The sequence below is a fragment of the Narcine bancroftii genome, chromosome 14 (assembly GCF_036971445.1).
Source record: "Narcine bancroftii isolate sNarBan1 chromosome 14, sNarBan1.hap1, whole genome shotgun sequence".
Lineage (NCBI taxonomy): Eukaryota > Metazoa > Chordata > Chondrichthyes > Torpediniformes > Narcinidae > Narcine > Narcine bancroftii.
In genome coordinates this window covers 44,801,113-44,828,065 of record NC_091482.1, presented here as the reverse complement: position 1 = coordinate 44,828,065, position 26,953 = coordinate 44,801,113, and the positions used below count along the sequence as shown (strand labels likewise).

The window sequence follows — 26,953 nt, the reverse complement described above, 5'->3', positions numbered from 1 at the left end:
TGAGCAGCAAAACCACTTGGCCTATCCTGCCCAACACTTGCCCTAGCCAGCTTTATGAGAGAAACTCTGCTCAGTAGGGCTTAGGGTGATTTAGAAACAAGAACAATAAACCTACTCATTAACAATCGAACTTGTCCCTCCTTTACTGCACATAACATTCCATTTTTCTTGCATCTGTACCTATGTAAATTAATATCCCTATTGTATCAGCTTCTACCACCACCCTCAGCAATGCATTCCAGACACCCATCACTCTGTGTATTAAAATAAATCTGCCTCTGATGTCTCCTCCATTCACCTTAAACAGATAACCTCCAGTATTGGCCATTACTGCCTGGGATAAAGGTGCTGGCTGTTCTCCCCTAACTGTGGCTCTCATAATCGTATACACCTCGATAAGTCACTTCTCATCTCTGTTGCTCCAAAGAGTAAAAGCCTAACTTGTCTAACCTTTCTTCATAAAGCGTGTTCTCCAATTCAGGCAGTAACCTCGTAAAACTCTGTGCCCTTTGAAGGTTCCGAACTCAGAACTGACAACTAGAGTTTTATAGAGTTGCAATGTTACCTCACAGCTTTTGAACTCAATCCCTCGATTCATGAACGCCAACATACTATACACCACCTTTGCTGTCTTATCAGCGTGCACTGCATTCATGAGGGTTCTATGGCTTTGGACCCCAAGATCCCCCTGTTCCTTCACACTGCTACAAATCCTGCCATTAACCATGTACTCCGCCTTCAAGTTCGATTTGAGTGCTCTAGTTTCCTCCCAGAACCCAGCGTGGGCTCATGAGCCTGAAGGGCCTGTTACTGTGCTGAATTTCTAAGTTAAATAGACTCCCCTGATTCTTGAGGTTTTGTCCCCCCCCAATTCTGGACTCGTGAACTTGTTTTTAGCTATTCCTTTCATAATTTTGTATATCTCTTTAAGATTGCCCCATTCTTTTAAACAAGGTGACTTAATCTCTCCTCATAGGCTAACCCCTTCATCTCTGGAATAAACCTGGTGAACCTCCTCTGCACTGACTCTTAAGGCCAGTATATTCTTCTCAAGTAAGGAGACCAGAACTGTTCAGAGTACTCGAGGTTTATTTTCACCTATAATGTGAACAGTTGTAGCAGAACCTCCCAGCTTTTAAATTCTATGTCTGCAGCAACGAATGCTGACATTCCATTTGCTTTCTTGATTGCTTATTGCATCTGCAAACCAACCTTTTGTAACTCATGAATAAGCACTCCAAAGTCTCTGCACAACATCGTGCTGTAGTAATTTTCCATTTAAATACTAATCTGATCTAGTTTTCCTTTCAAAGTGGATGATCTCATGTGTCTGCCATCTGCCACTCACTTACCATATTTATATTTCTCTGCATATTCGCTGTGTCCTCTATAATTTCCTTTTTCACTCACTTTATATTCATCAGCATAAAGTTTACATTTACATTGTACAGTTTAAAAAAATATTTTAATTTTAATTTTCCATATATATAAATATATATATATATAAATACAATCTTTAAACTTTTGTACACATCAAATATATTTAATGTTTTCAAAAAATTCCTCCTCCCCTTGCCCCCCCCAAAAAAAGTTATAAAAACATAATTTCAAGTATTGTCAGAGCTTTCATTTTTCAAAATTCTTTTTCGGGGATATCACATTGTTGGGTCAAATTGAAGGGTCGAATTTATAATTGGACCTCTATATGATCCAAGTACGGTTGTCATATCTTAATTAATGTATCATATCTATTGTAAGTAATTTTCTCCATGGATATACAACTATGTATCTCCACAGCCTATTTAGCAATAAGAAGGGGGGGGTGGGAGGTCGGATTTCCAAGTGATTGCTATACATTCTTAGCCACAACCAGAGATGCCTTAACAAAGAAAATTTGAAATTTAGTTAGTTTGTAGCTCACATGCATAAGGTTACGCAGAAGGTACAGCTCTGGGTCGCATGGAAAGGTCACTCCTGTTACTCTTGTTAGTGTTTCAGCGATATGCTAGAATGGCCTTTCCTTTGCACACAACCAAGTAGAATGTAAAAAAAACTTCTGATTTTAATGCCACGTCTAAAGCGCTTTTCAGATAGTTCAGATTTTGATTTATGTAGTTTTTGTGGCATGAGGTATAATTGATGTAGAAAATTGTATTGAATCAATCCATATCTCGCATTGATTTTTGATGTCATACTATCCAAACACCAATCAGACCAACATTCTTCTGGTATTATAACACCTAGATCCGACTCCCACCTCTTTTTTTGACATTTGTCGGCCCAGCTTATCACTTTTGCCTTGGAGAATACATCCTAGTTATAAATTTGGGTGCATTTTCCAGCCGAAGCATTCCTTCACCTCATTACTTAAGGGTGGGGCCATTGTGGGACCCCACCTTTCTCGCAAGAGGACTTTAATTGAAGGAAGCAGTGGAAGGTTCCATTTGACAAATCATATTTCTGTTTTAATGTTCAAAGGACATAAGTAATCCTTTCTCGTAACAATCTTCAATATGCCTAATTCCTTTCTCATACCAAATATTTAGAATTCTATTCCCCAAATATATAGGCAATAATTCATTCTGGCACAATGGTGGTTTTGATGATATCCCCACTTATTTTCCAATACACATTAATCTCATACCAAATTTTAATCATGTGTGTTAAAATAGGATTGTTGTATTTTTTGTTATTAATTTGACATTCCATTTGTAAATAAAATCCTTTGCCACCCCCCACCCCTCACTGTATGTACTCCCATTTGGATCCATGAGGGAGAGCTTTCTTCTTCAAAGAAGGTTGAAAGGAACCTTGCCTGGGTTGCTAGATAATATTTTAAAAAATTCCGAGGCAAGGGACTGGAATGACTGGAAGAGGTATTGCTGACTTGGCATCACTTTCATTTTCACACAATTAACCCTCCCAACTAAAGTGATAGGCAAGTTCTTCCATCATTGAAAATCGTCTTCTATCTTTCTAAGCAAAGGGAAATAATTAAGTCTGTACAATTTTTAAAAAGTTATCTAGCTTTATTCCTAAATATTTAATTCCTTCCAGTTTCCATTTAAAATGACTTCCCTTTTTGGTATCTTTCATAATCAGAATTTATTAGTGGCATAATTTTGCTTTTTTTCCAAATAATTTTGCAAACCAGAAACTCTTCCTATTTCTTCAGTGTGGTCTGTAGTTTGGCCAAAGACTCATCAAAATCTGATAAATACAACAGCACATCATCTGCAAACAGATTAATTTTATGCTCTTCCTGGTCAACTTTGAATCCCTTTATGCCCTGATTTCTTCTTATAACCGCTGCTCAATTACCAAAACAAAAAGACCTGGAGACAATGCTGGATCTACTCAAAGGAAACATCAATGACATCTGACCATTAGTTATAATTTTGGCCTGAAGTTTATGATAGAGGGTTTTTATTCAATCAATAAATACTCGGCCCATTCTAAAATTTTCTAATACTTTAAATAGAAATAGCCACTCCTACACATTGATCCTCAACGCCACTAGCATAGAGTACTTTATGTTCCACGTTCACAATTATTGCTGATGCCATCAAATTCCTTTCTTTATTTACCAAGTTTGCACTGTTTTGACAAAATAGTGCTTTTCCACCCTCCAATTCATTTGGGACGCTATGTTCCCTGGCATAATCGACTGCTGCTCTTAACGTTGCCTCCTGATCCCGGTAGCTCAGAAATCTTACCAGTACTGGTCGTAGTCTTTGATCTTCTGGTCTTCTGGAGCTCTCTCCTCAAACAATTTTTAAAAAAATCTTTCTGTTCCCAACACTTATGAGATCCATTTTTCAAAGAAACTCACCAGCTCATTCCCTTCAGTCCCTTCTTCTAGCCCAACTATTCGGACAAAGCAGCAGTTGTCTGTCCTTTTTCCATGTCTTTGCACTTTCTTCCAGGGCTTTTAAATTTTCATGCACCATTATCAGGTTGTTTTTGACCAGGCTGACCCGAGTCATCAGGTTTTCAATTGTCATCGCCATCACTGATCTTTTGTCTGCTACCTCTCTCAGCACATTTTCCATTCTAGAAAATCATCCACTCAATGTCTCCATTGTTTCCAGCATCTTTTGCAGATCAGGTGCTAACCCTCACCCCATCACCACCTGCTCTGACATCGTGGTGGCACCTTCTTCACCACTCACTTGTGGACTTTCTGTCGACAACCTTAGTGACTTCTGAGCTGCTTCAGCTTTAATTTTTTGGGTCTTATTTTTCTTACCTGACTAGGTCCTCCACATGGTCATGACCCCTTGTTGTATACAGTTTATTTTTGTACTACCAATAAGTGGGAGTTCTGCTGCACCTGTTGGTAAAAAGAATCTCAGAGATGTATGTGATGTGATGTATGTTCTCTGACAGTAAATCTGAATCTTGGCTGAATGATGCAGCAACAACAACCAAAACTAAGGAGCTGATTGTTAACTTTAGGAAAGGAAAGCCAGACATTCGCAATCCAGTGGATCATTGGGGGATCAGAGCTGAAGAGTGTGAGCAAATTTAAGTTCTTGGGTGTCACTATCTCGGAGAATCTTTATTGGATTCAAAACACCAAAGGCTTTGTGAAGAAAGCATGCCAGTGCCTCTACTTCCTCAGGTGTTTGTGGAGGTTTGGTATGACATCAGAAACCCTGGCAAATTTCTACAGAGGTGTGGTGGAAAGTGTGCTGACCGGCTGCATTACAGTCTGGTATGTAATCACCAATGTCCTTGAGTGTAAAGCCCTCCAAAAGGGACGTGGACACAGCCCAGGTCATCACAGGCAATGAGCACATCTACAGAGAGTGCTGCCATCAGAGAACAATAGCAATCATCAAAGACCCTCACCAGCTAGCACACTTTCTGTTCTCACTGCTGCCATCAGGAAAGAGGTCTAGATATCACAAGACTTGCACCACCAGGTTCAGGAACAGCTCATACCTCTCCACCTTCAGACTCCTCAGCAACAAACTCAGTCAGGGACTCATTTAAGGATTATTACTTGTGCACTTTATTGATTTTCTTTTTGTTCTCTCTGTAATGCACAATCAGTTTGTTTACATTCGATATAAGGAGTTGGGATGTTAATGTTGAATAAGACATTGGTGAGGCCAAATTTGGAGTATTGTATGCAGTTTTGGTCACCTAACTACAGGATAGATTGCAGAGAAGATTTACTAGGATGTTGCCTGGACTTCAGGAATTGAGTTTCAGGGAAAAGTTAAACAGGTTAGGACTTTATTCCCTGGTGCATAGAAGAACGAGGGGGGGTTTGATAGAGGTATTTAAAATTATGAGGGGGTTAGCCAGGTAAATGTAGATAGGCTTTTTCCACTGAGGGTAGGTGAGATACAAGCCAGAGGACGTAGGTAAGAGTGAAAGGAGAAAAGTTTAGGGGGAATGTGAGGGGAGAATGGTGAGAGTGTGGAACGAGCTGTATCTGAGGTGGTGAATGTGGACTTAATTTTAACATTTAAGAATTTGGACAGATATATGGATGAGAGGGGTATGGAGGGCTATGGACTGGGTGTAGGTCAGTAGGTCTAGGCAGAAAAATTGTTTGGCACGGACTTGAAAAATCAAAGGGGGATGTTTCTGAGCTATAATATTCTATGGTTCCAAATCTAAAATTTTAAATTGAAAAAAACTGCTGAAGATGCTCTGAGAGCCGAGGCACATATGTGGAAAAAGGAACAGAGCTAATGTTTCAAAATTAATATTCAGTGGATTAATTTAGCAAAGCTGTAACTAGAAGAGTCAGTGGAAAAAAAGTTGTGAGAAGGCTTAATGAAGTATTTAATAGGCATAGCAGGGACATCTCTGAGAAGTTGTTGAAATTGAATCTTTTTGGCGTCCAAGCCAATTTCTGTGTGAGTACCTGTAAAAGTCAATGAGCACTTTCATTTCCAGAGATGATATTTGTCTGTATATACTACAATTGCAAAAAAAATTACAATGTCTCAAAAAAAACGAGCTCAATAAATTGTTATTTTGATGTAGCAAATATGCAGGTAACCAAGGGCACAGCAAAACAATACAAAGGATGAAAATGTGACACGTTGCTATTGGCTGAAAGAAGAATGTTAACCTACTGTATAATCTCTGTGATTTCTTGGGAATGATATATTGGGGTTTCCTTTGTTTTCAAGGCATTTTTAGATATGTTCTGAAGTCACAGTAAGAAATATTAAGTGAATATATGAAGCCATCAGAATGAATGGGTTAATTTGTGTTGTAATACTGTTTGCTTTTGTTCCTTTCTGAGACTCATTTGAACAAATAAAGTGATATCAAATAATGCAATTGGATCCTGATGTTAGACGAAAAAGTGAGGAATATCTGCTGCAGATAATTTATTCCATTTTCTTTGATGGAACCATAGAACACTACAGCACAGAAATCGGGCCATCAGCCCTTCTCATCTTGGGAACCATTATTTTGCTAGTCCCATTGACCTGCTCCACTATCTCTTGAGCCAATTCTTCACTTAAAGTATGATTTTTTTTTTCCTTTTTATTTTATATTCTCATTACTGCTGCCAGGAGTTGTATGCATATATAGAGTATATGGTAGGTTTGTTTTCTGAAGTAATTAGTTTCTCATTGACATGAGAAACCTATAGAGAATTACCTGAGCAATGGACTTTGGAGAGTGGATCGACTGATCTCCATGTCACAATGCCTATGGGACTGAGTATTTGGGTTTTGTCATAAGGTACCTGATCCTGTGCTTTAATGTTATATTGTGCTTTAAACCTATTCATGGCACTGGTTTACATATATTGTTTTAAATGCTTTTGTGTTTCTAATTGGTTGTAACTGCCATTTATAACTGACACAGCTGAATAGGCAGCTGTGTAAATGACTGTGATATTGCTTTCACTATTTTACAATTACACATAAAATTTCACATCTTATTTTCCACACATTTTTAAAATTTGCTTAGCTTACAGAAGTTTTGAGTTAAAACATTTTTTTGTTTTGAAAACAAGATGGGTCTAGGATTTGAAGGTGCCTTGTTTCTACTCCAGTTTTGTGGGCTTCAAAGTGACTAATGTGACCAGTATCAGTGGCTACAAACTTCCATAGCTGGACAGGAGGTATTTAATATGGTGGGTAAGTGGGTGGTTTGTGAGATGGTGTGCTGCTCTGGTATTTCTGTCGGGCTTCTATGTCCTTCCAATCCACAAACTCAAGATTCTCCGTACTAGAATGCTTGGTTTCCACTTGAGTGATCATGTGCCAGAGATTCACCATAGTTGGTGAAGATGTAGCAATTCTTTAAAGAGACTTTGAATCCACCGCTAGATCTTTCAATCAGAGCTCAGAATAGTGTATGTTTTGGAAGTCTGGTGTTCACTATATAAATAACATGGTCTGCCTTTTGTAACTGACAAAGGGTGTAACTAGGACCCTAATGGGGAGCATGGTGTCTGGGGGAGCTCTGGCAATAGTTTATTTATTCTGGTGAATTCATGAGGATTTTGGGCAACAATCTTACCTGTGTCTTGATTTGCTTGCTGCAGGTAGTCCAGGTCTTAAAAGTATGTGGCAGGTCAGGGAATACTTACCAAGAGACCACGATTAGGTCTTTAAATCCCCTTTTACTCCGTCAACCAAAGTGATCGCACATTGAAAGCAGTGATGAATTTTGCGAAGAGTGTGCTCTCAAGATGTGAAAAGTGACCCACATTTTCCAGGGTTAGGGATTTCAGGAATAGGATTCTATCACCATAAAGAATTCACTTTTTAAATTTAAATTTTATATGGTAGCACCTATTTAATTTTGTGGACCCTTCTGGTCCACAAAATTTACCAATTATTCTATAAACCCAGTACGTTTTCTTTAGAAGGGTGGGAGGAATCTTGAGCACCCGGAGGAAACCCATGCAAAATGGGAAGTATTTGCAAATTCCTAAGATGAAGCTGGATTTGAACTGGGTTTGCTGGTGCTTAGTATTTAAAATAAATAATATTCGTAGTTTAATATTCTCCTTTGGAAAATATTTTTATTTTGTTAATAGTTTTGAAATATTTCACAATGCCAGAGAAATTCAGAAACATTTGTAAAGTCTTGACCCTGAACCTAAGGGTTGGTATTTTACCATATATGCTTGAAGAGTTTGGTAATTTTATGCTTGTTATGGCCAACCCACATCAATCCTTTATACAACTTTGAAGCCTAACTGCTGCTGTATGCAATATTGCCTCATTGAAACCAACCCTGATTGATCCAGAGTAGGTTAAAGGGTCCCACATAGGTTCTGAATCTTTTTCCCTTGTTGTAGATTCTCTTTTCCAGAACTTTTGAGATGGTTTTAATCCATTTCACAAGTTCTTTTGACAAGGTTATGATTTTTTGTTTTCCCCACACAATTTCACATTTTAATTCATTGAAACATACGTTGTTGTTTTGAAACAGATTACTGCCTGTCACTTGGTGAAACTAAATTTTATTTAACGATTTGAAGAGGCTCAATGATTTGGACTTTGAAACCAAACCTTCTTTTAAAGGATTTTGTAACATTGGCAGGCAGCCATCTGGAGAAGTTGATGAAACTTGACTCAATCATAAAACTTGTTCTTCAGCTATTTTTAATATTTGGAGTCTTTGTATTGTTGTGAAGTAGCTTTCATGTTATCGAATGGAAGTAAACGAAAGTCTGCAGACACTGTGGTTGAAGTTACTCAGCAGGTCAAACAGCGTATTTTATATAGCAAAGATGAAGATAACTAACTAATGTTTCGGGCTTGAGCCCTACATGAAGGTATGCCCTTACCTTGATGAAGGGCTTAAGATCGAAATGTTGGTTATATAAAGTACATTGTTTGACCTGTTTAGTTACTTCATGTTATTGAATAATTGCTTCTTCATATTCAGTATGATAATTTAGAATTATAGTAGAAATAGCAACAAATCTTATTCAATTGATCGATGTGACTAATTTTATGAACTGAATAAAAAATAGTATTTCTTTTAATATTGGGAATTGTTAGGTCTGCTTTGTTCATGAATGAGTGAGACAAACACCAGACTGAGTCGAAATCAGGGTTCTTTGTTCTTTATTACCGGATTGTAACACTTGCAACTAAACATGTTAGTCGGAGAATGCATTCTGCCGTTATCAGCAAAATGGTGATTTTTTATACCCTTGGATATGTGCTTAGAACATCATCATATCATTACTTGTCCAATGACTAAAACTGTTGCTATCCTTTCCCTGCTAGCTTCCTGCCTCTCAATCCATCAATGTCTCTCTTATCTTGTAAGTACAAGGATGCATTCACATCTTGTTACAGCCCTGCACATTCCCATCTCATGATGTTTTACCTAACAGGAGTACAAGGACACCTCCCCTTCTTGTTACAGCCCTGCACAGGGTAACTCCTTACACATTCCCATCTCATGATGTTTTACCTTACAGTATGCAATGTTGACTTTTTAAATAATCATTTTTAAGTGAAGCAAACTTTTTCCTTCCAAAACCAGGACTGAACAAGAATGGCAGAACTGTTTATGGAATGTGAAGAAGAAGAGTTGGCACCTTGGCAAAAAGGGAATAAAGACGAAGAAGATGACGATGAGCCTATTTTTGTGGGAGAGATTACAAGCTCCAAAAACACCAGTTACCTAAGTATGACATATTTTATTTCTTTAGGGTTAATTGAGATTCCAGGTCAGAGCAATCCTTTTAAGTGAAGACTAGCTATTTGTCACATATATTCCTTGAAATTGATCTTTTCAAATTTTTGTTTAAAAGGCAGTACTGATGGCATTGGGACATTTAAATTTTACAATAAAAACTGAAAGATTCAAACTTTAGATGGATGAACTATAGTAATTTTAAAGTTGAACAATTCAGCTATTGCTTTTGAGTTGACGAAATTATATTGAGAGATTTGAGTAGTATTTCTTCTTGCCCCAAACATGAATTATTTTATTAATGTAGAACATTATAAATCTTTCCCATTAATTATTCTGTCAAACTTCAAGAATTGGAGGCATTTGAATCTGTTTCTGTATTTTTAAGTTTTTGGTTCAGTGGCTTTGCATCCATAGCTTTGTGCATCTCCATTGAACAAGTAAAGGTAATTGGATGAAATAAATGCTGTCTTGTAACTTACTGATTGTGTATGTATCAGATTTGAATTTACACAGCATAAACTTTTGTAATTTTCTAATCATTCTCTTGAAAATTATACTTGATGTATGTATAATTCCTGTGGCTGGAACATAAATATACAAAAATAAGTGTTAGTTCATTTATAGCATGCTTGTATAATATATATTTTTTTATATATAAAAAAAGTATTGAATTATACTGTTTTCAGTGATACTGTTGGTTTTCCTTTGGCTCAAAAAAATGCAAGAATCCCAAGTGAAAAATCATTGTGCCCATCTCCAATCAACCAGGCAGAATATAGAAGGTTGCAGAAGGCCAACATATCACTTAAATTTCTGAGGCTTTTGCCAGTTGAAGTCACCCAGTTTTATCTATCATCTTGCAATATTTCTGTACACAATGAATTGCAGGATGAATTTTAACCTGGTCCTCTTTAGTTGTATCATTTATCTGGATTTTCTTGTTTATTCTACTAGCCACCATTAGTTGTGAGTATATTCTACCACGGCTTTCAATTTTTGAGTTTGAAGGCTTGACGTAAGTAGGATGATTCCACAGCTTGATTTTATTTGTGAAATCTTCCTTGTCAAGGGGAATGGATGTAGAAATTTATTGTGTGATTATTGTTTCAGTGTTATGCAGTTGAAAATTGGCCCCAACACCCATCCACCATAAAATGATGACTCTTGCCAGATCAATACATATCACTCTGGAAATTTAGCTGAGTGCTTCGTGTTACCGTGACACCTCTTGTCCAGTGTTTTGTCATTTGTGCATAGGGTGAAGTCATTCCCTAAGTACTTCTACCCCTTGACTTGTACCTTATCACTTGAGGCTCAGGTTCTGACTTATTCTCCAATCTCCACCCCACTCTCCTCTCACCTTAATGATGTCGATTCATTGACCTTCCATTTATTATTCTGAGACCCACTCCAATGCCACAATTCCCCACCACAGATCATTATCACCTGTGATTGCCAGAAACTCATGCCCAGATTCAGTTTATCATGAAAATCCTATTTTTGGGATATTCTGACCATCATACTTTTTAATTAATAGCGTTTTGGAGTCCATGCAAGACCAGCCATCGTGGCATACCATATATTTCAGCATGTAAATCAACCAGTCCGATTTTAATCATATATCAGGTGTATAAGTCGAACCCCAAAAATCACAATGGCTGAGCTGTTGGGTGTTGGTTGAGAGTGGTCGTTATCATGGAGACTAGCAAAATGACATACTTTTAAGTTAACAGTAATAGAAATGGCCAAGTAAAACAACAATTGCACTGCTACAAGAAAATTTGATGTATATGAGAAGTTGATAAGAGATTGAAGAAAGGACTTTAAGAAAAATACCAAAAAGGCAATATTTGATGAGAAGAGGAATCACTCGGCCAGAGTTGGAAAATCACGTTGCAAGATCGCTACATTGCCACCTGAAATAAAATAGGAACATTTGCACTGAAGTGGGCAAAGTCACACCCAGACCTCAATAAAGATTTTGAATCCACAACTGTTTCATGAACAGGAAAAATCTGGTATCACAACAAAAAACAAAAATTGCTCAGAAACTACCAAAAGATCTTGATCATAAAGTTGTAAGTTTTCACCTGTTCATTATGCAGAATAGGCCACAACACCAATTTGTATCGGCAAATATTGGAAACATGGTTGAAACCCACATGAATTTTGACACGATAGGCAATAGAAAAGTGGAATGTAAAGGTGTGAAAACTGCAAACCAGAAGTACAGGATATGAAAGGATCAGGTTTACAGTGGTGTTATCGTGCATGGCCGATGGGACGAAATTAAAACCCATGGCAATCTTCAAGCGCAAACTTAAACTGAAAATAAAATTCCCTGCAGGTACTTTTGTGCATTTTCATGAAAAAGGATGGATGGATGAAAATGGTGTAAAACTGTGGTTAGACAGTGTGTGGAACAGGCGGCCAGATGGTTTAGGCAAGAAATGCAGTTTGCTGGTCTGGGATATGTTTCGTAGCCACTTAACTGAGAAGACTAAAAGTAGATTACATGGTTGTTATCCCGGGTGGTTTGACTTCTCTATTGCAACCTCTCAATGTCTACTTGAACAAGCCATTCAAAAGACCATGTGTGTGAAGAATGCAATACATGACTAATGAGTGCATAAAAATCATTCACAAAAGATGGGGCGATGGGTGCTGCATCACTTGATGTGCTGTGTGAATTTGTACTCAAAGCATGGGACAAAGTGAAAGTAAAGACGAATAAAATTGTTTAACAAGTGCGGTATCTCTTGTGCAGTGGATGGTACAGAAGATGATTTATTGTGGGACACTGATGATGAAGCTGAAACTACTTCATCAGATACAGACTGGGGCCCATATGATTGTTTAAACAGTGAGACTGTGCATGCCGTGATCTTTGCCTCAGATGATGATAGAGATTTTGAGGGATTCTAAATTTTTTTTCAAATAAAAAAATTTGTTCCAATATACTGGTAGCATGAAAATTTGTTGTAATTGGATTTTTTTTTGTTTTTTCAAGGGTCAGCTTGTATGCCAAATCAGTTTTCGAGGGTTAATGTAGGCTAAATCAGTTTTCGAGGGTTGACTTGTCTGCCAAATCAGTTTTCGAGGGTTGACTTGTCTGCCAAATCAGTTTTCGAGGGTTGACTTGTCTGCCAAATCAGTTTTCGAGGGTTGACTTGTCGGCAGAATCAGTTTTCGAGGGTTAACTTGTCGGCAGAATTAGTTTTCGAGGGTTAACTTGTCGGCAGAATCAGTTTCCGAGGGTTAACTTGTCGGCTGAATCAGTTTTTGAGGGTTAACTTGTCGGCTGAATCAGTTTTCGAGGGTTAACGTCGGCTGAATCAGTTTTCGAGGGTTGACTTGTCTGCCAAATCAGTTTTCGAGGGTTAACTTGTCGGCAGAATCAGTTTTCGAGGGTTAACTTGTCGGCAGAATCAGTTTTCGAGGGTTAACTTGTTGGCAGAATCAGTTTTCGAGGGTTAACTTGTCGGCTGAATCAGTTTTCGAGGGTTAACTTGTCGGCTGAATCAGTTTTCGAGGGTTAACTTGTCGGCTGAATCAATTTTCGAGGGTTAACTTGTCGGCTGAATCAGTTTTCGAGGGTTAACTTGTCGGCTGAATCAGTTTTCGAGGGTTAACTTGTCGGCTGAATCAACGTTCAATGGTTTTTTGAGTTGTATTTTTGGTCTCAAAAGTATATTTAGTGTACAAGTCAACCCCCATTTTTTGAAGATTTTTGTGGCTTTAAGCCTCAACTTATACGCTGAAATATATGGTAATTAAAATTACTTGTAAAAGTGAAGCTGAGAAGCTGTGTTGTCTGCTGTTGTTCTTCATGTGATGTCCACTCCCAATGTAGTTAATTGGTTCCACAAACTATTTAGGCTTGTTAAGTCATAATAGAAACTATTCTGCATGAATTCCTAGCATTTACCTATTTTAGCAGCGGTTATGTTTCTTTCTTCAGACAAGACCTCCATTTCTATTTTGTACAGTTTTTGGGTTTAATGACAGCTATAATATCGATACAGATAGAATTCAATTTGTATTTACCAGGGTGACACAGTTGGCGTAGCGGTTAGCGCAACGCCTTTACAACGCCAGCAATCGGGACTGGGGTTCAAATCCTGCTCTGTCTGTAGGGAGTTTGTATGTTCTCCCCGTCTCTGCATGAGTTTTCTACGGGTGCTCTGGTTTTCTCCCACCCTTCAAAAGGTACTGGGGGTTGTAGGTCAGTTGGATGTAATTGTATGGCATGGTGGGCTCATGGACTGAAAGGGTCTGTTACCATGCTGTATGTCTACATTTAAAAAATTTAATTTATCTAAATTTAATGAGACTATGAAGACTTTCTAAGTAGTCTGAGGAGGAGATTTGGGGTGTTTATGAATTTGGTTTCAAAGTTCTACTAGTGTACTGTACAGGTATATTGATGAATTGTATCACAGCCTGGTTTGAGTACTTGACTGCCCAAGCTTATGGAAGACTGCAAGAAGTAACAAACTTGGGCAAATCCACAACAGGCTTCGACCAACCTTTCATTGAAGACATCTACTTGAGGCACTGCCTTAAGAAGGCAGCCAACATCATAAAGGAACCCTTTCACCCTGATTGCGTCCTCTTCTCACTTCTACCTTTGGGCAGAAAGTACAGAAGTCTGAAAACCTGCACCTTTAGGTTCAAGAACAGTTCTTTTCTAAGAGCTATCATGCTATTGACTTTCCCCGTGTATTTCTCTGTCAGTAGAAGAATTACCTGTCTGCATTATCAAAATACTACATTTTTCTTGCACAATTATAACTGTGAATATTATTTAGCTATCTTTTATATTTATTATATCTTTCTGTAAGGTAATTATTGTATGCTATCGGAATTTTTCTTTACAGAGTATCTGTTTGGCTGCAGCAAGTAAGAATTTTGTTGCGCATATACGTTGTACTTGTGTATATGACAATAAACTCACTATCATCATCAAGCAAGTAAAATTAAAAAGTTTGCTTTAGTTTAGAGTCCTGTTCCCAGTTGCATACGAGTTGACCAATTTTTTTACCCTATTGCTGATTCAAAGCAAGACATTTGACATCATAATAAACTAGTAAAGTGATCCTTTTGGATCAGTGTTTTACTGTTACTATCAGTGAAAATTGTGCAGTTGAAATTAATAACATTGAAAACCAACAAATCCCCATAATCTGCATTTGAGATTATTAAAATGTGAAGATGAACCATGGAAATAGTTGATGATTGACTGCCATTCTCTAAAATCTTGTAGGCTTATAGCAAATATAACCCACTGTTCCATTAAAAGATAAAACCAAAACAGGGAACTATCATTAATAATGAAAAACTGCTAGTCTTATACAAAGGTGGAACACTGAGAAATGAATTGGAAAAACTAAGTGTAGATTTATGGAATGGAAATTGTGTTTGGCAAGCCAAAGAAGTTTTATTTTATTTTGAGGATATAATCAGTAGAATAGATATTCGAATTTTTGTATGTCTTATATTTGAATTTCCAGAGGGCCTTTTATAGCATTCTATAAAAATGGTTGTATGTAAATGTAAAGCACTCAGAATTTTGTTAATATTGATAATTGGTTGTCAGGTTGAAAACAGTGAAATAATTGGGTCTTTTCCAGGGCCGGAGCTATCACTAGGCAAACTTGGCGTCTGCCTAGGATGCAGACCTCACAGGGGCACTGACCTCACAGAGACGCAGTCAGGATGGCCAGAGGCCCAAACGTCCAGTGTGTTACTGGACCTGGCGCCCAGGTTGAGGGCCTTGGCAATGGTTAACATCAGTTCCCTCTTCCATATCCAGCTGCGCTGCATGGGTGTGCTTCAGGGCCGGTCCAACAAGCTGGCAGAGCGCATGAAAGCTGCTGGCATCCAGTTCCACTGCCCTAATGGCCTGCTCCTCCTAAAGCTCTGCACCGAACTGGCTAAAGTCACATGCGGGCACCTCACTCGCCACCAGAACAGCCCTCTCCTCTTCGCCCTCGACGAGGGGATGAATGACCACTTCCCCAGCAGCTTCAGAACCACATCCACTGTGATGAACCCCGTTGTCCTGTCCTGCGGCTCCACTCCCCAGGGCATGGATGTCTCCCACATCCATACGCCTACAGTAGACAGCAGAGCAGATCAGACTCTCCAACCACTTCATCTTCACGCTGGCCGTGCACAAAACAGTTGAGGCGGTCTCCTCTTCTCCCCGCTGCCCTTCGACGCCAATACCTGTCGCATCTGACGTCACGGCCGTCATTCGCCTGCTGGGGGGTGGAGCCTCACCGCACCGCGATGCTGCAGTCTGCCCGGCCTGGAGCCCCTGAACGATCGCAGGAATCATCAGCAGATCTCTTCCTGTTCTCTGCCAAGAGAATTAGCAGAGTTCCAAGAACCAGGCAGACCGAAAAGATACTAAATAATTACATTTAATAGCATAAGTATTATTGCGCAGCACCCTGGCGTTACCTAGCACCATAAATAACCCCTTAATCAGAAGGATTGATGGTACTCATTCAGCCCAGGCGAAAGGTCATCTCAGATTGTGGGGTCTTGGGTGGGCTCCGACTGGCCAGAGGTTCCTGTGTTTTGGGGGCAAGGAGAGTGCAGACGGCAGTCTCCCAGCCCAACCGCAAGAAATTCCTTTGCCGGGGACCCCAAGGATCACAGGATGAGAGGGAAGGTGATTTTGGTTATGGTGACAGGCAGAGATGAGACAAGGGAGACATTGTTCATTTCCTAAACCCTTCCATTAGGAAATGCTGGGAACACTCTGCAGGTCAGGCCGCCTCTGCAGAGAGAAAGGGAGAGAGTAGCATGAGTGTTTTAGCTCAATGAACTGGGGTACTCTCCACATATGCTGCCTGATGTACTGAATGGTTCCAACCTTTTGATTTTCCATCACAATTCCAGTCTGTGCCTTTCTCTTCCTTTCGTGTCCGCGATACTTATTCTGCAGGAGTGAAGCCCGGGGGAGAGTGGTCTAATTTATGGGGTTCAGGCATTGTGTGAGGGTAGGTCAAACATGGTGCTGGTGAGAGGTGTGACATTACACAGGGCAGAGATCTCTCTTGGCGTCATGTCCACTCTGCTCTGACCACCTGACGGAACTGGATGTGTGAGGTGAGTGGTCTCCACTCCCCATCTCCAGCCAAGACTAGTGATCGGGTGTCTACCATCCCACACTGCAGGCATGTGGAGATGATAGATTATTGAATATTATTTATTTACCTTTGGACACAATTCCATAAGGAGATTTAATTTTGGTATGGGCTTTATATCATGGATTAAATTCTATGGTAGTTGCTAATAATAACAAATCCTCCTCATTTAAGTTATTTTGGGGAGATAGACAGGGATGTCCCCTTAGCCCCATGCCATTTGATCTAGCTTTAGAACCTCTGGCAATCCCCCTTAAAGACTCTCATGAGGTTCAGGGGATTGTCAGAGATGGAGTAACTCAAGGTTTCTTTGTATGCAGATGACTTATTAGTTTATATTTTAGATCCCGAAAGATCTATCCCAGTTATATTGTGTTTTCTCAATTCAGCTCTTTTCTCTGGATATAAATTAAGCTTTCATAAAAGTGAACTTTTGCTGATTAATATGCTGGTCCCTATCTACATTCAAGTTTCATTAAAGATTGTTGGAGATAATTTCACGTACTTAGGGGTTAAAATTACAGAAAGATTTATATAAACTCAATTTTTCTCCTCTATTCGAGTACGAGATTGTCTTTTTCTAGATGGTCTCTTGATGATCATTATCTTTAAGAGGTTGCATTAATGCAGTTAAAATGATAATATTACCTCAGTTTTATATTTATTTCAAGTGATTTCAGTTGTCATCCCAAAATTTAAAAAAAAAATAATGTTGACTCAACTTCCTTTATTTGGAAGAATAAAAACCCTAGAATTAGTAAATTTCATTTACCAAAGTTGAAAAAAGATGGAGGTATGGCCTTAGCTAATTTTAGATTTTATTATTGGGCCAGACAATGCCAGATAGTTTACAAGTCAATGATTCAAAGACTTTGCCATAAACTGGAACTTTACTCATGTCACCAGCAGCCCAGAGTATCTGAGTCAGCTGAAAGAGCGTCTGCAGTACCAAGCAACTCAGGGAGAAATCTCACAGAGATGGAGCTGATGTTTTTCTTAACCTCCAAAATCTCAGAAATGTGCCACAAGACACAACGCTAGGGTCTCCTGCGCAAAGACTATGCCGAGGCAGCTACTTAAACCTCATATGCGTAAGAAACTGTCACAAAAGCTGTGCTACGACAGATCAAGCCAACCACTTCAGTCTTTAATGGAAGGACAGATTGTCAGGTTGAAGGCCCCGCAAGGTTACAACCAGACAAGCACAGTAAAGAAGAGTTGCAAGGAGCCCAGATCTTATCTTGTTCATTCAGAAGGAAAGCTATATGGAGGAATTGCCAACACATTCTACCTGTAGCTGAGTCATGCCAGGCCAGCCCAGTCTAAGTGACACTGACTATCAGAATCCTGGACCTGGGTCAAAAGATAACAACACTCCCACGAAAGTAGGACTGAAAAGGATGGACACTGAGCAGTTTCACATTGAGGTTCCTCCAGCTGAACCACCCTCAAACACAACTGAAAATCTATAGAACGTGCTCAGGTTGTGTTAGTAAGCTAAATCCAAAAAACAGACTGAATTGTGTTTTATAGCATATATATGTGTAATTGCTATTCATATTGTTAACATGAAGCAGAGTATTTTCTTATGTTTCTCACCTAATATGGTTGCCATTTCAGTTACTGAATGTGTCTGCTAAATATTGGTCATTCTGTGATACTTTGTAAGCACTGAAGTTAAACAAAATAATTTTGACATGGTATGGAGCATGAACTAAGGAAATCAGTCACTATGTTCATATCCTGTGTATCTGGGTTACTGAGGTTCCAGGGGGATTCTTTATGCTGGTGTTCTCTAGTTGCCACGTTCTGTAACTTTGTATCACAGTACAACTCCAAAATCCTCAGTTATCCAAAATTGTTAAAAAAAAATTTGGCTAAATGAGGATATCTGAAATCCTCATTTATCCAAAATTTTTTCAGAGCTGAACTGAACTCCCAGCGGCAGGCTTTGGGCTCCTGGCATGAGCAGGGCCTCAGTGGGGATGTGGCGGTAGCTAGCATTTATTTTTGTTGAGAATTGAACATTATTTTAATGCTTAAAAAGCCTTTCCTTGTTGTTCATTGTTGTTTAAACACTGTTACAAGTGATTTGCTGTTGCTACAGGGCTGCTTTTTAAAAAAAAATTGACTGGTTCTCCGAAAAAAAAGTTTATCCAAAATGGGTCTCGTCCCCTCCATTTCCGTTAATCAGAATTGTACTATAGTTTAATAAACTAAGTTTGAAGGTTAATCTACTTGCTTTCATTTATCTAAACTCAAAAAAATCACCTGCATGGTGGCATGTGTGACCCAGTGAGAAATCTTTTACACTCACGAGAGCTTCCTTGATCCGATAAAGGGAATAAAAATTTCCTTGATCCTGTTTTTGGGGAAAAAAAACTTTAAAATAAACAAAAAACAAATTTTATTCTGAATTGTAAACTGATCTGCCGAGAAACATTTTATTTTAAATGTTCCTTTAAGCTGTTCAAAGTAGGCAATGAACCTCAAATATAAGAGGATGCATTTTTCAATGCCATTGTAAAGGGAAAAAGAAGCTATGCCTTGCTTCCAGAAATAAAAACAAAAATAATGTATCGTACAATGTTCAGAGCATATTTTGACATGTTCTGGATTTTTAAAATACATCTTTCAGCACTTATTTGTAAAGTACCTCCAAAATACTAGACCCATCATTCTCGGATTAGCTGGGCTACCACAGTTCAATTTGTTAGGTTTGGTGAAAGAAACCAGCTCATAATTCAATGTTATGTTTCTTTTCTTAGTCCTGTACATTATTTAAACAAAGTTAAACTAAATGCATTCAGCAAATCTAAACCAGCTTTTATAGTGAGAAGGGTTCTTCTGCAAGCTGTCAAACAGGTTATTGCTAACATTTGTACAGCTGCGGAAAGAGCACAATTTATAGAGTAGTGAGTTATAATGATTAGATAAAGTAATTGGAACCAAGCAAAGCCAACATGATAGCACTTTTGTGAGTTCATTAAGGATCATGAAAGAAACTTCTATAACCCTGTGATGCGTGTTTTCACCCTCTTAAGCCTTCTTTCTCCCTGATGGGAGGGGGAAGAAAATTTTGCCTTACGTGGAATGGGTCCTTTAATATGTTAGCTTCCTTTCCTTGGCAGCAGGAGGTGTGGATGGAATCTGTGGAGGGGAGGGAAGTTTGTGTTATGTTCTGAGATGCATTCACTATCCTTTGTAGCTTCCGATCTTGAGCAGAGCAGCTCCCTTGGTAGCTTTTGTTGCATCCAGCAAGTATGCTTTCTATGGCGAACCTTATATAATAACATTAAAGTTAATGGTGACTTACTGAATTTCTCTTCGATTCATAATATATAAACCCATAGAATGGCTTCATGAGTTTGCTAAAAATAAAAAAAAACCCAATAAATTCAGGACGATTATAAGAAGCCAAAGAAAATCTTGCATATTTGTTTGTTACATGACCTTGTATAATTTGGCTACTTGTACAAGATGATGACATCCATGCTTTAGTCAGGGCACCGTAAATCATTTCAAATATTAATGAAGGACCACTTAAAATCACCCTAGCATTTTACACCTATTGGAGCCAGCTTACCTACTACACCAGCACTGTGGAAAATATACAGAAAGGGTGCAATGATGAAAGGATAACGACTCAACTTGAATACAAAATATTATTCAAATTTCTCTTTGGATTATGGCTAAAATTACCTTTACTAATAGAGTCTGGCTAATACTAGCTTTATATATTTGCTTACAAGGTAAATCAGGAGGAACATCATTTAATTTGGCACAACGAGGAGGAATGCAAAATGGCGGACTCAGCAGAAGCATGAGGGTCTCCTTTAACAGTGGTAACTGATATTAAGGTTCTTTTTACATTTGAGCACCACCATAGATCATATCTGTGATATTATTTGGAATGCTATCTGATTATACTTCTGTTTTTAAAAAAAGTTAATTTGAACTGAAATTTAAAACATGATTTAAATTTGGATATGCAGTTCCGTAACAGGCTCTTTCGATCCACGAGCTCGTGCCGCACAATTACCTTCAACTGACCTTCAACCCCTGTACATTTTTGAAGTGGGGGGGGGGAACCGGAGCCCCTGGAGGGAAACCCACGCAGACCTGGGGAGAATGTAAAAACTCCTCACATGGATGTCCTGTATTTATTATTGTTATTTTAGTATGAACTTCCCAAACTTAAGAATAAAAAGTTTACCGTATAACATTATGCTTCGACTCAGGCATGGATTCCAACCCCTATCCTAATCGCTGGTGCTGTGCTAATTGTGCCACCTCCAAAGTAAAAAACCAAAGTGGTTAACTTTTCCAAGTTAAAACAAATATCTTGCGACTTGGTTAATTAAAAAACTTGTATTTGTTTCTGCACCAGATACGTCTTCTACAGTTCATTCGGTGAACCAACAGTCTATCACTTCTACTCCATCAAATTCTAGTACAGTGGTTGCACATCAGCCAGGATCACGAACTACACCTGCTTCACAGCCCATGATAATATCACAGGTAATAAATTGTGTACTTAAATATGCTTCACATTTTGTTAAACTTTGTGATTTTAAAAATTTTTAAGAATGCAGACATACAGCACGATACACAGGCTCTTTTGGCCCACAAGCCCATGCCGCCCAATTACACCCAATTGATCTACAACTCCCGATACAGTTTTGAACGGTGGAACCCTGATCACTGGCACTGTAACAGTGTTGCCTTATTTGCTATGCTAATTGTGCCACCCCACCATGATATTGACTAAATGCTGGAACACCATTCAAAAATTCAGGGTCAGCTTTCTTGAAGGAATCTGTTCACGTCTGTTATTCATTAATATAGCCTTCATGGTGATCAAGTGATTTCTTTTGCTACAATTTTGTTAATTTCAGTTTCTATTTAACGTTAAAGATAGAATCCACTCAGCTGTCAAAGTTACAAGATAGAAACATCATTCAGCCACTGCAAACCTGTATGTGTGTAACTATCTCTCTCACACACACACACACACACACACACACACTCTTACAGTCAATGTCCGTTTGGGCAACATCCGACAAAATATACGTCCGTGGTCCCATAATAGAGTTCAGAAATCGGAGGACACAAAGTAGCGGATGTGACCGGAAGTTGTGAGTACAACAGCTTCCTGCACTCAACAGGTGTATCTCATGTCTCTTGTATACAAAGCGATTGTGCTGCCAGGTGTATAATGGTACAGTACATATATAAACCTATAATACACATGTCTTGATAGTCATAATAAACGCCTATGTTACTGGCTCATGTATGTACTGTATTTATTATTGTTATTTTAATATGAACTTCCCAAACTTACGAATAAAATGTTTACCGTATAACATTATGCTTCGACTCAGGCAGCAGCATCCAGTCTCGTGTATCAAGCATTTCTTGAGTGTTGTAGCGTTATCTTTCTGTTTAATTTTCTTTTGAAAATATTACCGTGAAGTGCACCATGGCTCCCAAACGCAGCAAAACCAATGCTAGTGATAGCAGCAGCAAGAGGCAAAGGAGAAGTATCGATTTGGAAGTGAAACAAAAGGTTATTAAACAACATGAAAATGGAAAAACAGTGAATGCTATTGCTCGCGATTTAGGCATGTCTCACTCGACAATCACGACGATCCTCAAAAACAAAGAAAAAATTCTCCAAGCTGTTAAAGGATCGGCTCCACTGAAAGCTACACTAACGAAAATGCGAGAAGGACCTATATCAGAAATGGAGAAATTGCTAATGACGTGGATTGAGGACCAAACACAAAACCAAATCCCTCTCAGCACATTGACAATCACTGCAAAGGCACGAAGCTTGTTTGAGATGCTTAAAGAAAAAGCAGGACCAGACTACGATATCAAGTTTAGTGCTAGTTCTGGGTGGTTCAAGCGCTTCAAACAACGCTTTTCGCTGCATAATGTGAAAGTGAGTGGTGAGTCTGTGAGTGCTTGTGCAAAGGCGGCAGAAAAATTTGTTTAAAACTTAGATAAACTAGCTGAAGAAGAGGCGAGGGAAAAGGAAACTGGAGAAGGAGAAGAAGAACAGGTGCAGAAGAGGTTCACCGTTAAGGGGTCAGCAAATTCTTTGTAGACCTTAACAGCTTGCTGAAGAGATGGACCCAAACACTGAACGCTTTTCACTGCGAGAGAGGAACGCTCATTCAGTGTTTGCTGCACATAAAGAAATATATGAAGAAAAGAAAAAGCAAACAACACTGGACGTGTTCCTGAAGAAGCCAGCACTTCCCCAAGAAGAGCCTCAGCCAGGTCCTTCTGGCATTGCAGGAGATGATACTGTCATTGCTGGTGACAGTTCATCAGTGGAGGTTATTCGACTTGAAACTCTTCCAGTGGAACACTGAGGAACTTGAGAACAGTGATGTGGATGATCTTGATCCTCTTTGTTAAATTGTGTGTGACATAGGATAAGAAAGCGTTTACATAAATTTTATGTGAAAAAAATTTAAAAGTTTAATGTAGTGTAAGTTCACTATCTTGTACAGTACAGAACTGTACCAGCAACAGCCTCCAGACTCACCCAACACTACGTTAGCCCTGCAAGCTCCAAATGTGGTAAGTACAGATTACATATTAGCCTATATGTATATATATATATATACAGTCGTGCATATTTACAATGTATTATATATGTATGAAGTATTAACCTACTTAATTCATATTAACTTGCCAGATACATAAGCTAAAATACAGTACTCATGTGTACAGTATCTAGGCTGTATTCGTCAATACAGAAACTACAGTATCCCATTTAGCTTTGCTTAGTATATAATGTGGTGTTCGCACAACGTCCAAATCGCATAACGTCCTATTTCACAGAATGTATTGTGGATGTTAAGCGACGCATGACTGTATATATTTATATTTATGTATTTATAATTATGTACAGTATTTATACTTATTTTTTTATATATGCACACACATGCACATAATAATATATACACACACACACTATAAATGGAGAGAGTAAGAGGTTATGACTGACTTGGAACAATTATTATAGGTCTAACTTGAAATTAATCACAACAATACTTACGGAAAGAGAGAAACTCAGCAGGTCAAGCAGTGTCCTTTATATAGCAAAGGTAAAAATACATAACCGATGTTTCAAGCTTGAGCCCTTCATCAAGGTATGGAAAAACAAAAGAGTAGTGTGGTTGCAAAGACAGGAGGTAGTAGGTGTAGAAGGGAGGGAAGGGACAGAGGCGTTCAAGAGGAGGAGGGACGGCTGGGTGAATAGAGAGGGAAGAGAACTGGAAAGGAGAAGAAAGGGCGAAGAAGAGAGCAGGCTAGCAGAAAAGTCACTGTCGTTGCCATCTGGTTGGAGAATGGCCAAATGGAAAATCAGGTGTTCCTCCAATTTGTGGATGGTCTTGGTGGGATAATACATTAAGACTATAGACAGACATGTGAGTGTGGGAGTGTGACACAGAACTGAAATGGATGGCTACTGGGAGGTCTCTTGTCACTGTTGCAGTCAGAATATAGGTACTCAGTGAAGCGATCTCCCAATCTGTGCCCAGTCTCTCCAATGTAGAGAGGGCCTTTATGACCACACCTTCCCCCCCCCCCCCCCCAAACTCTTTTGGCTGACATTTTTCCAGACCTTGATGAAGGACTCAAGCCTGAATCGTTGGTTATGAATTTTTACCATTGCTATATAAAGAACACAGGTTGACCTGCTGAGTTTCTCCAGCATTGTTTTTACTTCAACCATGGTGTCTACAGATTTTCATGTTTTACTTAAAGAAAAGGAACTTTTCTTGACAGCATCCCTCAGGAGAACTGATTCATTTCAAACATGCACAATTGAAGCCTTAGTTGTTACTGTCATGTTTTATGCCCCTAATTTTTTTTGCCCCATTTTTGAAATGTTAAAGTCTTTTATTAAATACTACTTTCTTTGTTAGGGTTTTGTAAAAGATATGGGTTTGCCGATATCTTCATCTCAGAGTTCAGGTGGCGTAATAGACAATATAAAGAATTCACGTTATCAAAGCAGACCAAGTGTTTCTACGTTATCTGGTAAGTATATTTTATGAGGCTGTAACAGTTAAATTCTTGCTTTGTTTTCCAAAGTATTTAAGCAAAATTGATTGAATAAATTCTTACATTGTTATTAATGAGAAATTAATTTAATCCAAGGAACCAGTGAACCAGTGGTTCATCTTGTTTCATCGAACCAGAATCACACAGTGCTCATTCCCTGCTATGGATATGGTGCTGATTGAAGCAATCTCCCAGTATGTCTGATGCAGAGGAGAACACAACAGGAGCACTTACTTCTGTTTTGTCGTAATTGCAGGGATCTCCCAGTGGCAATCCATTTCAATTCCTCGACCCATTCCAATGCTAACATGTCTTTCCATGGTCTCATGCTCTGCCAGACTGATTTCCCCACAAATAGGAGCAAATTCTGTCTTCGCACCGCCCAACTGGATGACATTAAAATTGACTTCTCCGGTTTCTACCCCTCCCTCCACTACCATCTTTCCCCTTCCCCATCCCTTTTTCTCCTTTCCACTAGTTCTCTCTCTCTCTCTCTCTCTCTCTCTCTCTCTCTCTCTCTCTCTCCCCTCCAGCACTGCATTCACAGAACTACCCCTCCCCTGATCATTTCTCACCTTTCCTTTGCTATCCCTCTATCCATGTCCAGTTATCACCATTTGTCAATTGGCCTGTGTTCCTTCCTCTGCCCTTTCTTCCCTTCTATCCAGTCTTTTTATTTAGGCACCCGCCTGCATTTTACTCATACCTTGAAAGACTCAGGCCTAAAACGTTGGTTATAGATCTTTACCTCTTATTGTTGCTGTAAGACCTGCTGAATTCCTTCAGCATTTTTGTGTTTTTACATGTATCTAACAGTAAAAACATGGAGGATAGGAACTAGCAGAGATTTGGATACTAAGAAGATCTTGACTGAAAGCCAAAATATGAAGAAAGAAAATCCTGAAAATAATTCACTGGGTTTTTGAGGGATATGGGGGATCTGATTCGGAAGAAGAGAGAGGCGTGTAGCAGGTATGGTGCAACATGGTGCAAATGAGGTACTTGAATATAAAAAACACAAGAAAACCTCAAGGAAGAAATCAAGAAGGCTAAAAGAAGACATGAGGTTGCTTTGCAGACAATGTGAAGGAAAATCCTAAGGGTTTCTACAGGTATATTCAGAGCAAAAGGACAGTAAGGGACAAAATTGGCCCCCTAGAAGAACAGAGGGACGGCTTTGTTTGGAGCCAAAACAAATCACAAAATGACCACAGAGGGTGGAAAATAGGCAGTGAGGTCATGGAAGCCATACAGTTAAAGAGGAGGAAGTGCTTGCTGTCTTAAAGCAAATAAGGGTGGATAAATCCTCAGGGACTGACAAGATACTCTCTTGGACCTTGAGGAAGGTGCAAGTGGAGATTGCGGGGGCTCTGGCAAAAATATTTAAAATGTCCTTATCCAGGGATGTGGTGCCGGAGGATTAGAAGGTGGCTCATGTTGTTACGTTTTTTAAAAAAGGCTGCAGAAGTAACCTAGAAATTATAGGTAATTGTGCCTGACATCAGTAATTGGTAAATTATTGCAAGGTGTTCTAAAAGATCAGATAAACTGATTCGGGATAGTCAACATGGCTTTGTGTGTGGTTCGTTGCATTTAACCAATCTTAAAGAGATTTTCGAGGTGGTTATCAGGAATGTTGATATGGATGTTGTCTCCATAGATGTTAGTAAGGCCTTTGTCAGGGTCCCACAATGGAAGTTAGTCAGGAATGTTTGGACACTCTATATTCATGGTGAGGGAGTAGTAAAAACACACCGAAATGCTGAAGGACCTCAGCCAGTCCTTTTAGTGTCTATAGGAGACAAAGATATATTGTCGACATTTCGGGCCTGAGTCCTTCTTCAAGGAATAAGCAGAATAAACCAGAAGCAGGAAATCTCAGAAAGTTTCAAAATTCAAACACTGGGGGAGGAATCCAGACCAACAAAAGGTGTTAATTGGATATGACAAAGGAGAGGTAAGAATTTATCATTTTTGTACAAAAGGAGATGGACTGGAGAGACAGAGATAGGAAAAAGCAATGGGGGACGGTAGATGGGGTTTTAACAAAAGCC

The 26,953-nt window shown here is 39.0% G+C and overlaps 1 protein-coding gene across 5 annotated transcripts in view; it reads left to right on the top strand.

Annotated features, from left to right (window-relative positions):
- The window catches only part of LOC138749625 (zinc finger protein 280C-like), a 146,014-nt gene that overhangs the window by 43,640 nt on the left and 75,421 nt on the right, over window positions 1-26,953 (top strand). For all 5 annotated transcript variants that reach the window (XM_069911271.1, XM_069911269.1, XM_069911268.1 and 2 more), the window contains 4 exons: window positions 9,496-9,640; window positions 20,564-20,656; window positions 21,202-21,332; window positions 24,761-24,875. In XM_069911271.1, the coding sequence (XP_069767372.1) occupies window positions 9,508-9,640; window positions 20,564-20,656; window positions 21,202-21,332; window positions 24,761-24,875 (472 nt within the window). In that variant the 5' untranslated portion in view covers window positions 9,496-9,507. The remainder of the gene's footprint in view (window positions 1-9,495; window positions 9,641-20,563; window positions 20,657-21,201; window positions 21,333-24,760; window positions 24,876-26,953) is intronic.